General features: G+C 41.4%; 1 protein-coding gene across 1 annotated transcript in view; it reads right to left on the bottom strand.

The window, feature by feature from the left end:
• Positions 1–4,348: 4,348 nt before the first annotated feature.
• The window catches only part of LOC124135179 (E3 ubiquitin-protein ligase Bre1-like), a 32,271-nt gene continuing 23,123 nt past the window's right edge, over positions 4,349–13,496 (bottom strand). Inside the window, exons 14-19 of the mRNA XM_048396284.1 lie at positions 12,866–13,048; positions 12,581–12,709; positions 10,885–11,057; positions 9,737–9,914; positions 7,724–7,825; positions 4,349–7,112 (exon numbers count right to left, since the gene is read on the bottom strand). Of these exons, the coding sequence (XP_048252241.1) occupies positions 6,936–7,112; positions 7,724–7,825; positions 9,737–9,914; positions 10,885–11,057; positions 12,581–12,709; positions 12,866–13,048 (942 nt within the window). The 3' untranslated portion in view covers positions 4,349–6,935. The remainder of the gene's footprint in view (positions 7,113–7,723; positions 7,826–9,736; positions 9,915–10,884; positions 11,058–12,580; positions 12,710–12,865; positions 13,049–13,496) is intronic.

Below are 13,496 nucleotides of genomic sequence, written 5' to 3'. Positions count from 1 at the left end.
GCAAAGTCACTGGCAGCTGTAATCTGTCATACAGTCCCTGATACAAATATATACAATACAGCCCATGCAAGTCTATAATGTTTGGCAAGTCTAGGTTACTGCAGTATGAAGAGAGACTAGAAGTTGGTCTATGTCAGCTGCAATTTCATTAAAATCAGATCTTGGTTCTCACTACTGCTAAAAAGGCAGTAGCAGAAGATCTTAAGATTTCTATCAGGGGCAAGCGACGTAATGAAATGTAATATTCGACGTAGTAAGCGCCCAGGGCACTCTCAAAATTAGAAATAGGGGGCTGTTATTAGAATATTATTTTGGTGAGAGAAAAAAACAGAGTTGAAAGATTGTAAATTTTTTGGTTTATGCTGACAGCCTGAAATGATACAAAAGAAAAGTCTGTGCGTATTATACACAACAGATATATTATCCAGAATTTAATCGCCCATAATTAAGGGTGCATATAACACATTAGTGAGTATTATACATGAATAAATAAAGTCTTGTGTACATTGATCAATCGGAAGGGGTGCTAATTGGGATTGTTCACTAGCCAATATATTAGCAAATATCGCCATGGGCGTTTATTAGGTCGAATACGGTATTCATATTTTAAGCTGTCACTTACATGTTTCTTGGAGCATTGGACAATTGTAATGCATCAACATTTTGTTACACTAAATTCAACCTGTCTTGAGGTGAGTAGGGCTGGGACGAGTCCAAATTTACGACCCGGGTACCTATAACCCTATTACCCGGCCCTACCTGGGTACCCGCTGTAGGTCTCAAGAGATGGGAACAAAATGTCTGATTGGGATTTGTTTTACTGCAGCCCTGGCCAAAACTATTTAGATCCATGTATCAAACCCTCAGATGATGCTTACACAGACGCTGACTGAAGCTTTATCATTACTCAAACATATACAAGTCAAAAGGAACGTGTGCATCGTCAGAAAGAAATGCAATCACTAGCGACTTGAAGTGTAACCACTGAGCTATACAGAGTTTTTGTCATTAAACATTGACAACTACGGGTCCAGGTAGTACTGTGGGTACCCGGGTCCTACTCAGTACCCCCTTGACCCGAGTACCAGTGTTACTCGTCCCAGCCCTAGAGGTGAGCTTGACAAGAAAAACCTTTCACAACTCATGGACTCTACTACCTTGGTGTCAAACCCAGAACTGTGATAACGAACACATTAACCACAAGCCGATCCACTGCACCTCCGAAAAAAACAAACATAAAAAAGTACATGTACCGTATTCGACGTAATAAGCGCCCCGCTCTAATAAGCGCCCATGGCAGTATTTGCTAATATATTGGCCAGTGAACAATCCTAATTTGCACCCCTTCCGATTGATCAATGTACACAAGACTTATTTATAAGACACAAGACTTATTTATAATACGCACTCGTCTGTTATATGCACACTTAATTATGGGCAATTAAATTCTGGAAAAATATGTCGTACATAAACATTTCAGGCTGTCAGCATAAACCACGAAATTTATCTTTTAACTCTGTTTTTTTTTCACTAAAATAATATTCCAATAAGAGCCCCCTATTTCTAATTTTGAGAGCGCCCTGGGTGCTTATTACGTCGAATACGGTATGTTTTTTTTCAATTGCTCAGTTTACAGATCCATGGTCTCAAAATCAAAACGATGCGACGTGAAATAAATTCACTGCGAAGTAATTGCAGTCACAAAAAATGAAAATAAAATCCTTAAAAATTGTCAATATAGGTAGAAAAGTAACCGCTTAACCTTTTATTCAAAACATTTGTTTTCCACAGATCAATAAAAAAACAACCATATCTAATATTTTATTTGTAGTTTGACCACCAACCTTGCAATTGTTTAAGCAAAAACAGGCGTAATGAGTATGTGAATGTCTGACAGATAAGGCTGGTGGGATAGCCTAGTCAGACCTCCAGATAACTTTTTCAGCAATTGAGTGTTTACTCTAGGGTATCTATTTTAATTGGGTTATTACATTTTTCACTGGGTCACCAATATTTTTTCACTAATCTATTCATCACTTTGAGTTTTCCCAAATTTAGTGAACATTTTAAGATTAAAAAAAAATAAAATAATGTTTTGGATGTATATAACCGTTCTAAATATATGGGTTTGACATGGAAAGTAAATTAGCTCATAATTGTGTTTCGGAAATTAGCTCCTTTGTATGCATGCTGAAAAAGCTTCATTGGATATTTAAGCGAGCTGTTTTTTAAACATTTGAGATTTTCATTTAATGCATGCATTTCTGTACACAAGTTAATTGAAAGTAACTGGGTTTTGAATATTTTTGGGTGGGGGGTATTTTACGCAAATACGCTGCTTATCTGTAGCTCTGCTAGTGGTTAAAGCGTTCACTCGTCATGCCAAAGACCTGGGTTTGATTCCCCACACGGGTACAATGTGTAACACCCATTTCTGGTGTCCCTCGCCGTGATATTGCTTGTATATTGATAAAAGCGGCGTAAAACCATACTCACTCAGTCACTCAAAAATAATAAGAGTCCATTCCTTTGGTATTTGTTTATTGTGATGAGAGTCGATGAATTTCATTAAGACGAGGGTGTTCAACACAGCATGCCATCCCCTCCCACTCTTTCATACACACATGGTACATGATACAGGGTAAACCTCACAGATACTAACTCTAGCAGATCATACTGTATACAAACATGGCTGTGTAACACACAAGGTACGGTTATGATGATGGTGATTCCAAACACACCAGACAGAATCCAGATCAAACACACTTTCTACAAACAGGGAATCTCAGCCGTGTGTCTTTTGATATCAAATATATCAACAGAAGTCAAAAAAAGTTTTAAAATCCCATATCAAAAGACACAAGGGTGAGATTCTTTTTATCATCCAAAAAGCATTCTTCCAACTTTTTCAGTTTGTAAACATTAATGGTCTGAGTAAAAATGAGAGCCGACCTGCTTCCGTGGCAAAGAAAAAAGTGATGTCATTTCACTCTGAGGTCATTGTAACCAATGACATTACAATGATCTGTAAAGCATTGTGATGTAACTCCTTTGTAGCCATATCTCCTGTGGAAGCCAGTTCTGGATGATAAATAACATTTGTATTGTTTTAACCTTAAAACCATCTTCCGTAACAGATGGTTAAGTCTATCAGGCATTGATGACATTTTGATTGAATAATTAAATCCTGAACTATAAATTATGACAAATTAACACACTAACAAACTATACACAAATTGAAAATCGAACAGAACTTTTCTATCATGTCTACTCAAATGTTCTTATCACCTTCCAATAGCTACAAAACATGCCTCATTTGTTATCATATGCTCACAGCATTTGAACATTTTTAAACCACCTCCCATTTAACGTTGATGTACCGTATTCGACGTAATAAGCGCCCAGGGCGCTCTCAAAATTAGAAATAGGGGGCTCTTTTTAGAATATTATTTTAGTGAAAAACAAACCAGAGTTAAAAGATGGATTTTGTGGTTTATGCTGACAGCCTGAAATGTTTATGTACAACAGATATATTTTGCCAGAATTGAATTGCCCATAATTAAGTGTGCATATAACAGATGACTGCGTATTATACGCGACTTATATAATATCTTGTGTACATTGATCAATCAGAAGAGGTGCTAATTAGGATTGTTCACTGGCCAATATATTAGCAAATATCGCCTTTGGCGCTTATTAGAGCGTGGCGCTTATTACGTTGAATACGGTAAGTATTTCTATCCTACGTTAATATGGAGAAATCATAAAGCTGATTCGAGCAACATTCCTATGTTGTTACAGAACATGGAGACTTAGTAAAGTAGGTGTAATTACATGTGCTGTAGTTAAGGTAGTTGACTCGAGGATTGTTTAACACTGCCAGAGATGGTGCTTGTTTTAGCATTGTGATAATGGCAGGTATCACAGGAGTGAGTGAGTGAGTGAGTTGGGTTGAACGCTGCTTTTAACATTATTCCAGTTATATCACGGCGTGTCAGCTTCATGTGGGAGGAAAGCCCGAAGTGATGCAGGTCTCAGACGTTTACCACTTTGGTGAAACCCACGAGCACGGGTATGATGCTGACAAACCTAGAAACATAATCGGGGTGAACCGGGATTCTAACCCACAATCATAGGTTTCTGGCGTGTCCAGGGGACGCAACTCTACACAGCGAATCATGGCGCCTCAGACGACTGGGCCACCCGTGCCCCCCATGTTGTTACAGAACATGGAGACTAGGTACGGTAGGTGTAATTACAAGTGCTGTAGTTAAGGTAGATGACTCGAGGATTGTTTAACACTGTCAGAGAGGGTGCTTGTTTTAGCATTGTGACAATGGCAAGGAGACAGTCTCATTAACATCACATGTCTTACTCTGAAATGATAGCGTTCTCCATCAAGATCTGACAAGCCCTCAAGGAGGTGTCATCAGGTGAACCTTGAGATAACTTTGACAGCCTAATCTAAATCTTTGGGCATCCATTTTCATTTTTTTTTGTATGTAGGATGCAGGATTTTGGTTGTATTATGGCATGTCAGCTTAATGTGGGAGGAAAGCCAAAAGTGATGCAGGTCTCCAACTTTTACCACTTTGGTAGAACCGACCCTGGATATGGTGCTGACAAACCTAGAAACAGGTCCAAACTGGGATTCAAACCCACAATTGTAGGTTTATGGCATGCATATGGGATGCAACTCTGCATAGCGAATTGCTGCGCCTTAGACAACTGTGCCACCTGTGTCCCCAGGACAGACCAATGCATTGTGACACTTTGTGCTATATGATACTAACATCATGAGATCACGCATATTTTACAAAACCAGTGTTCTAAACTGAGATTAAACAGTCAAGGGTCCAGGTCATAACCTGTAATTAAAGATTAAAGATTTATAGCTGACCTTGATTAAAATACCAAAGCCAAAATCCTCACAGAACTCAGGCCCCCTTAATTTCTATTTTCTAACCCTGAAAAGACACATATACATAAGGACTGAAAGGTAGAAAATGCAAAAATGAACTGTAAAAATATATTCCGTAGGGATGTTCACCATTTTTCAAACCATAGTTAGTTTATTGGATGATAGTCTACTTAGGTGACGAAAAGCAGCTCTTTTATACAAGTTTAGGGCTCCCAAATCCCAACATTACTATCAAGATATGAATAGTATCGGGACCGAATACATTACTAGAGTCCTATCTGAAAACAATGAAGGTGAACACACATGCAAATACTAAGAGAGAAATATGCATCAAGTGCAAATACACACAGAAATGAATCTCATGTCAATGAGGCTCCACACAGGCGTTCTTCCATGTCAGCTTGTACTCACAAGTTCACCCGGCACAATAAGCATTGAATGAAACATAAATATTGTAGTAGTATATATATCCATACGATTCCACACTGTACTATAACCTCCAGTAGATAGTTGAATAACTTAATGAATTGAAGCTAGTAGTATTTCACGATGTCACTTACTAAATAACATAACAGAATCCATCTTCCTGAGGCAAGGGAGCTAACTGACTGTAAAAGTCCAGTTTCCACCATCGCGAACTAGGTTGGAATTTCGTGGCTCGATCATACGCCACCAGTCTATTATGAGTTATGTCCCTTCCATGTCCCTCCTATTGACCAATCAGATTCCACCTATCATATTAACTTGCATTTGCTTCAAACGAAATGGCGGCGTCCTTCATGACGTAGATTGATCAGACAACCCGAAATCTGCATGGCAGTGTACAAACCACATGTTGATTTTGTTGCACAATTTTGATTGGACTATGCATAGAATCGGTACTCCAACCAAAATATAACTCCATACTTCCAGCCTAGTTCGGCAAGGGTGGAAACTGGACATTTCTAGTCAGTTAACTCCCTTGCCTCAGGAAGATGGACAGCATCCAGCAGGTGATCCCGATACTGTGTACATGGTATCTACACATCTACACTACTGTTTACATGGTTAATTGGGACTTACTGAGGCTAAAAAAAAAAGTCTTGGTTCTCAGGCACCACCCGCATCATCATGAAGTTCGCTGCACGTTTCATTTATATTTCCATTTTTAAAAAACAAAAACAAATCCAGTATTCCAGTATTTTACTCAAGGAATACATTTATGTAGGGAGGACCTTTTCCAGATTGATAGAACTCAATTGTTTATTTGGTTACATACTAATTTAAACACACACCCCCTTTGGATAACCTAGGATGGCAACATATTTGTATCCTTTGTAATGATGCAACTTTTGCTGCAGCTTTAACCTCATCATCAATACTGGTACTTGACGGTTTGTAGAAATTACAATCCTCCATCACCTGTGAATACATAAGGCCTCTGCGCCAAGTTGTAACTATTTCTAACCAACCAATCAAGCGAAGGCCTGGTTCCAGCGAGAGGGAATCAGCAAGACCTCAGACCAATGGGTGCTCAGATTACATCCACAACATTTCTTGTGCAACATCGGCAACAACCTTGCAGACACCTATTCTGTACATTGCTTAATTATGATGTACTGAATACACAGCCTCTATTCACTACCTGTATAAAAATAGATATGTGTCACTATCACTCCACACCGCAGCTGAATGGACTCTTTTGTTTTTTAACGCCACACTCAGCAATATTCCAGCTATATGACGGCGGCCTGTAAATAATCAAGTCTGGACCAGACAATCCAGTGATCGATAATGTGAGCAGCGATCCCTGTCCAATGGGTACGAGAACACGCCATCAACCAAGTCACCGCTTCATTTGGTTGCCTTTTTGCTGGGGACCTATTCTAACACGGAACTCCCACAGGAATAATATGTATTCATGGGTGATGGAGTAGCGTAGTTTATTCAAACCCGTGAGGCAGTGACAAGGATTTAACCTGTGACAAGTCTTAAATGAAGCCAGCTCCTGAAGTCCGGAGCAGCACATACATGATCAAGTCAAATACAGTCGGTGGAAGTCATTGGCTCCAAAGCCAGCATTGCACTTTGGACATTTCCGCTGTCGGGTTTCATAACGTGTTCGCAAACATTCCAAGCAGAACACATGGAAACATTTAGTGAGCACTGCATCTTTCCGGTTAACTTTGCAAGAGGGGCAGGTCAGTTGTTCCTGGAAGACAAAAACATATCAATATGTTATTTCCTTGATAAATATTCCATCAGGTACCTACAACAAGTACAAGGGTCACAATAATAGTATATTAAAGAAGTTGTTATCCATAAATTGTGTCTACTTTGTCATCCATCAACTTCTAAGGAATGCCCATCAAACAATTAAAGTTACAAGTTCTTTTGTTTGTTTGTTTGTTTGTTTGTTAGTTGTCTGACTCCGCACTCAGCAATATCCCAGCTATACGACGCCGGTCTGTACGTAATCCAGTCATTAGAAGACATGTCATTAGAAGACAATCTTAGGCTACAAGGAATCATAGATTTTTTAAGTCCCCCAAATTGGCCTTGATATTACAACACAAGAGACAGATAATTCCTAATTCTGAGATGTAAGTAGAGACTATCTGTTGCTTGTGTTTACTTGAATCTGGAATAAAGTGGGGTTAACCTAAAGAGACATTGGTTAAGTCAACCCATTCTAACAAAGTCACATACAAGGGTCGATTGATACTTTCTAAGCCTCACTTTGGAGAAATTGCAAAATAGTGAAATCTTTAGTTGTGGACATTCTATGATGTCACGAAGGTATATCCTCATGTGTGCAGCTACCTTATATTCCTTGATCTCCTCCAGCAGCACCTCGTCAGCAGCCCCGGCCATCTCGATCTTCTTACTCCTCTCAAGCTTACGCTGAAGCTTCGCTATCTCTTCCTGCACACACAACAATACATACAATCTGACAGTGACTAAGAAATATTGTAAATTTTACACTAACTTCTATATTTATACACTTTTCCTATCTCACACTATCCATTCATCAACATAGCTTCGAAATAGGGATCTATTTGGAGTACTTATAACAATCTGGTGGTTTCCAGGCAATCAGCTCTACAAGACAGACCACACCACTATCTCCGACTAATAATAGGGTGAGCCAGCTCGGCATCTCTTTTAACACTTTGACAAAGCTATCAATCACGCCCGAAGGATTGAAGCATGCTAAGACGAGAAGATGAACAATCAACAACATCCACAATAGGATCATCAAACCAATACCGAGACATCACGTGCCTAAACCTTCTGAATGACCCGAGGTAGAATGCCGGTTTGGGGAAAAGCGAAGGGGTTGAGGTTCTCCCACAAGATGGCCAGAGCATCGTGGTCCATGCCTGGTTGAACCTGGTTGTGAATAGGTCGATGTCTGGGTTCGTGTGAAGTTGAAAATTCATCAGGTGGAGACGCTATTCTGATGGTGACGGTTGGTTGTGTCGGGATAGGGAGTAGGCAATAACATTGTTGCTCCCAGGAATGTGCCTCACTCATTCCTGAATGTTCAGGGAGTCAATCAACCCGAATAATTCAATCATCACAACAGGAGGGACATTGACGTTGTGGAGCCCATCTTGGTGATATACCAGATGACTGATAGATTGTGCAATGGGATCGTGAGGTGTGACACACGAACACCTCGAGAATGACCGCCTTGAATGCGAGGTTTGTTGATATGGAGTCGCTTTTCTTTCATGGACCAACACCCTGAGATGTTTTCAGGTGAACTGTTTTTAGAAGCTGGAAACTTTGCTCAAGCACATTTCCATTTAAGGATCAAAAGGAGACTGAAGAAATGCATTGTGTGAGATAGGAAAAGTTTAAAGATTACTGAACTAACTGACACAATGACATACATGTTCTAACCTTTACATCAATTGTGTATAGCTATGCAATGATAAATGACTATCTGACAAACTCTACACATTTCACAGATCATTGGTTAATCTATGTACGTGACCCGAATAACATAAAACAATAGGGCCACTGAGGTTCTGTAACTCACCTGAATTTTTCTTAAATTTGCAACACTACACGAAAATTTTCATAATAAAAGGGTGAACCAGAATATACAAACATCAATTATATATAATACAAGATTCCACATATTCCTTAATGATTTGCAACAGCAGGGTTAAAGATACAATTACCGTATTCGACGTAATAAGCGCCCTGCTCTAATAAGCGCCCACGGCGATATTTGCCAATATATTGGCTAGTGAACAATCTCAATTAGCACCCCTTCCAAGGGTTTTACGTACACAAGACTTATTTATTTGTGTATAATACGTACTCGTATGTTATATGCACCCTTAATTATGGGCAATTAAATCCTTGAAAATATTTCTGTCGTATATAAACATTTCAGGCTGTCAGCATAAACCACGAAATTTACGATTTTTCAACTTAAAATAATATTCTAATAAGAGCCCCCTATTTCTAATTTTGAGAGCGCCCTGGGCGCTTATTACGTCGAATACGGTATGTCAAAACACATATTTGTTATATTGTGTATGCCATTTTCAATAAGGCTTCTTTAGCAACTATGCATGTTCACAATTGGATCAAAATTCTGTGAGCAAGTTTATTTTTACATCAAAGCTTGGATGCAAAATTCAGCCTTGTGGTTTCAGAGGAGATTTCATAAATGTACAAGTTTACAAATGGAAAAACAGACGGACGAACAAAACAAGAAGAAATCACCAGAACATAAGCTTACACGAACCTATGTTTCAAGAGCTCTGAAAAATCATACATACACATTACATTGTAAAGAGAGTATAGACCACAGACCTGAGTTCTCTTATACTTGTATGCCTCCTGTTCGAGAGCACCTGTCTTCTCGGCCACAGCGACCTGGGCCTCCTTCAGCTGGGACTGGTACTTGTCCAGATGGAGCTTGAGGTCAGCAGCTGTCTGGGAGCTCTCCACAGCCTTCCTTTTGTGCATCTCCATGGCCTGCTGGGTCAAGCTATGGGGAAGAACAGAGTGAGTGAGTGAGTGAGTGAGTGAGTGAGTGAGTGAGTGAGTGAGTGAGTGAGTGAGTGAGTGAGTGAGTGAGTGAGTGAGTGAGTGAGTGAGTGAGTGAGTGAGTGAGTGAGTGAGTGAGTGAGTGAGTGAGTGAGTGAGTGAGTGAGTGAGTGAGTGAGTGAGTGAGTGAGTGAGTGAGTGAGTGAGTGAGTGAGTGAGTGAGTGAGTGAGTGAGTGAGTGAGTGAGTGAGTGAGTGAGTGAGTGAGTGAGTGAGTGAGTGAGTGAGTGAGTGAGTGAGTGAGTGAGTGAGTGAGTGAGTGAGTGAGTGAGTGAGTGAGTGAGTGAGTGAGTGAGTGAGTGAGTGAGTGAGTGAGTGAGTGAGTGAGTGAGTGAGTGAGTGAGTGAGTGAGTGAGTGAGTGAGTGAGTGAGTGAGTGAGTGAGTGAGTGAGTGAGTGAGTGAGTGAGTGAGTGAGTGAGTGAGTGAGTGAGTGAGTGAGTATGGTTTTACGCCACTTTTAACAACATTCCAGGAATATCATGGCGAGAGACACCAGAAATGGGCTTCACACATTGTACCCGTGTCGGGAATCGAACCCGGGTCTTCGGCGTGACAAGCGAACGCTTTAACCACTAGGCTACCCGACCACCCCGGGACGGACAGAAGTGGGAGCATGGTCATTTGGGGGATCTCTGCAGTGAGTGAATGTTGTTTTGAGCATCAGTCAGCGATATTACAGCTATATGATGGCGGTCTGTATATAATGAAGTCTGGACCAGACAATCAAGTGATTGACATCATGAGCATTGATCTATGCAATTTGGATATGATAACATGCATCATTGTCAGCAAGCCTGACCACGCCTCTTACAACAAGCATGGGTTGCTGAAGGCCAATTCTAACCAGATCTTCACAGGTTATTCCAGCTGTATCATGACAACCTTTTGTAAATTAATTCTAGGACTTTTACCTGAGTTCCTTCTCGACTGTGGAGAGGTTGTTCTGCAGGATACGCTCCTTCTCCTCCAGCTTGCGGACCACCTGGTTCTGCGCCTCCACCTGCAGCTGCAGCGTCGACACCTGCTCCACCAGGATGTCCTTCTCCTCTCGCAGCAGCTTCTGGATCTGGTTTGACTTGATCCGCTAGTGTGTGGAGAGATATAGGTGAGGTGAAATGGGGTATCACATCGTGTCATTTCACAATTTGTCAAAACAAAATGCTTGCTTGCTTTGAAAGCACAGTTCTGTCATGTGGCATGGTTGAGCCCAGACTTTTGGCTGCATCATCACTACATGTGCACGTGGATAACTTGAAGCCATATCAAACGAGGCGAGGGAAGGTGAGGTGAGGTGAAATGGGGTTTCAAGATTATTTCACTTATATAGTGATGTGCATGCACGTGTGTGTGTGACTGCTTAAACTAGTCCGGACTGATGCCGATTTACAGTGCTAGCACACTGAGATACCATGCCGCAGTTTAACATGGCTACCCCACTAAGACACAGTATACTGACTCTGAGCCGACCAGTCCTTGTTTTAGACCCTTATTGCTGAGCACCAGACAGGGTAACAACAAGTACCATCTTTTAACGTCTTTTGATATGACGTGGCGGCCGAGGATCGAACCCCAGACCTTCCGCTCTCCGGACGGATGCTCTACCACTAGACCACAGAGGCTGTCCGAGGCGAGGGAAAATGGGGTTTAAGGTCGTGTTCAAGATTATTGCACTTATATAGCAACTGCATGCACTTGTGTGTGGCTGCTTGTACTGGTCCAGGGTTATGTCAGTTTTATAGTGCCAGTCCACTGAGATACCATGCCTCAGTTAAAAAAGAATACCTGGCACAGAATACTAACTCCGAGCCTCCCACTCCGTGATTCATCCCCTTAATGCCGAGTGCCAGTCAGGGTAGCAACAAGTACAATCGCTTAACATCTTCTGGTACGATGCAATGATTGACTCACCAACCTTCCGCTCTCCGGGAAGACACTCTATCCACTTGACGACAGTGGTGGTCAGGAGTGTCAGTGTCAGTGAGTATGGTTTTACGCCGCTTTTAGCAATATTCCAGCAATATCACGGCGGGGGACACCAGAAATGGGCCTCACACATTGTACCCATGTCGGGAATCGATCCTGGGTCTTCGGCGTGACAAGCGAACGTTTTAACCACAAGGCTACCCAACCGCCCCAGTAGTGGTCAGGTTTGGTTTGGTTTGGTTTGTTGTTTTACGCCGCACTCAGCAATATTCCAGCTATATGACGGCGGTCTGTAAATAATCGAGTCTTGACCAGACAATCCAGTGATTTACATCATGAACATCTATCCACGCAATTGGGATCGATGACATGCATCAACCAAGTCAGCGAGCCTGACCATCCGATCCCGTTAGTCACCTTTTACGACAAGCATAGTCGCCTTTTACAGCAAGCATGGGTTGCTGAAGACCTATTCTACCCCGGAATCAGTAGTGTTCAGGAGGGGTGTAGACATGTTACAGGACCTGCTTGATCATGTGCACACCAAATAAACTTCTTGATCATTGAGATACTGATCAAGTGAATCAGTCAGCTGGGTCTTACTATCCCTTTGAACAGTATTTCAGTAATATCATGGTGAGTTTGTTATATGTGGGAGATGAGACAGGTTGGAAGACATGTTACCTCTGACATGAGTTTGAAATTGGCGTCGTCCTTCTCACGAAGCTGCTGTAGGAGGCGTGTGTTCTGCTCCTGCATGTCCTCAAACGCCTGGCCGGTGACCTCGAGATCATTTAGCAGGGCCTCTTCTCTCTGACAAGCAAAATGCACTCAAGTTTTTCATTTGCATGTATAAGTTACAATTAGAATACATGAAGAACAGTGTAATCCATAAAGTTATGCAAAATCAAACATACACCAAGTGTAATTTATTTCTGATTTTTTCTAGTTTCTAATTAAGTGGCCTACTTGTTTCTGAGATGCCAGGTTTTTCTGCAGCTCTAAGATTGTCTCCTCGTTCTTCCTGATCTTTCTGATGGCATCTTCCTCCGCCAGCTTCCTCCTTTCCTTCTTCTCTGCCTCCTGCATCTTCTTGATCTGCGCCCTTATCTCCTCCATCTCTTGGCGGGACTTCTTCTCCGAAGCCATCAGCTGAAACAACACAAGCATTTGTACTGAGGATGTCAGCTGAGCTAAAACAACATCACAGGGACACATGCAGTTCTGATGATGTCAGCTGAAACAACATCACAGTGACACATGTATTGGTACTGAAGATGTCCGCTGAACCAACATCACAGGGACACATGTATTGGTACTGAGGATGTCAACTGAAACAACATCACAGTGACACATGTATTGGTACTGAGGATGTCCGCTGAACCAACATCACAGGGACACATGCATTGGTACTGATGTCAACTGAAACAACATCACATAGACACATGCATTGGAACTGATGTCCGCTGAAACAACAACATATGGACACATGCATTGGTACTGAGGATGTCTGCTGAAACAACATCACAGGGACACATGCATTGGTACTGAGGATGTCAACTGAAACAACATCACAGGGACACATGCATTGGTACTCAGG

The sequence above is a fragment of the Haliotis rufescens genome, unplaced genomic scaffold (assembly GCF_023055435.1).
Source record: "Haliotis rufescens isolate VD_foot unplaced genomic scaffold, xgHalRufe1.0.p SCAF_15, whole genome shotgun sequence".
Classification (NCBI taxonomy): domain Eukaryota; kingdom Metazoa; phylum Mollusca; class Gastropoda; order Lepetellida; family Haliotidae; genus Haliotis; species Haliotis rufescens.
The sequence above is the reverse complement of the archived record's forward strand: the minus strand, read 5'-3'. Positions and strand labels throughout refer to the sequence as shown.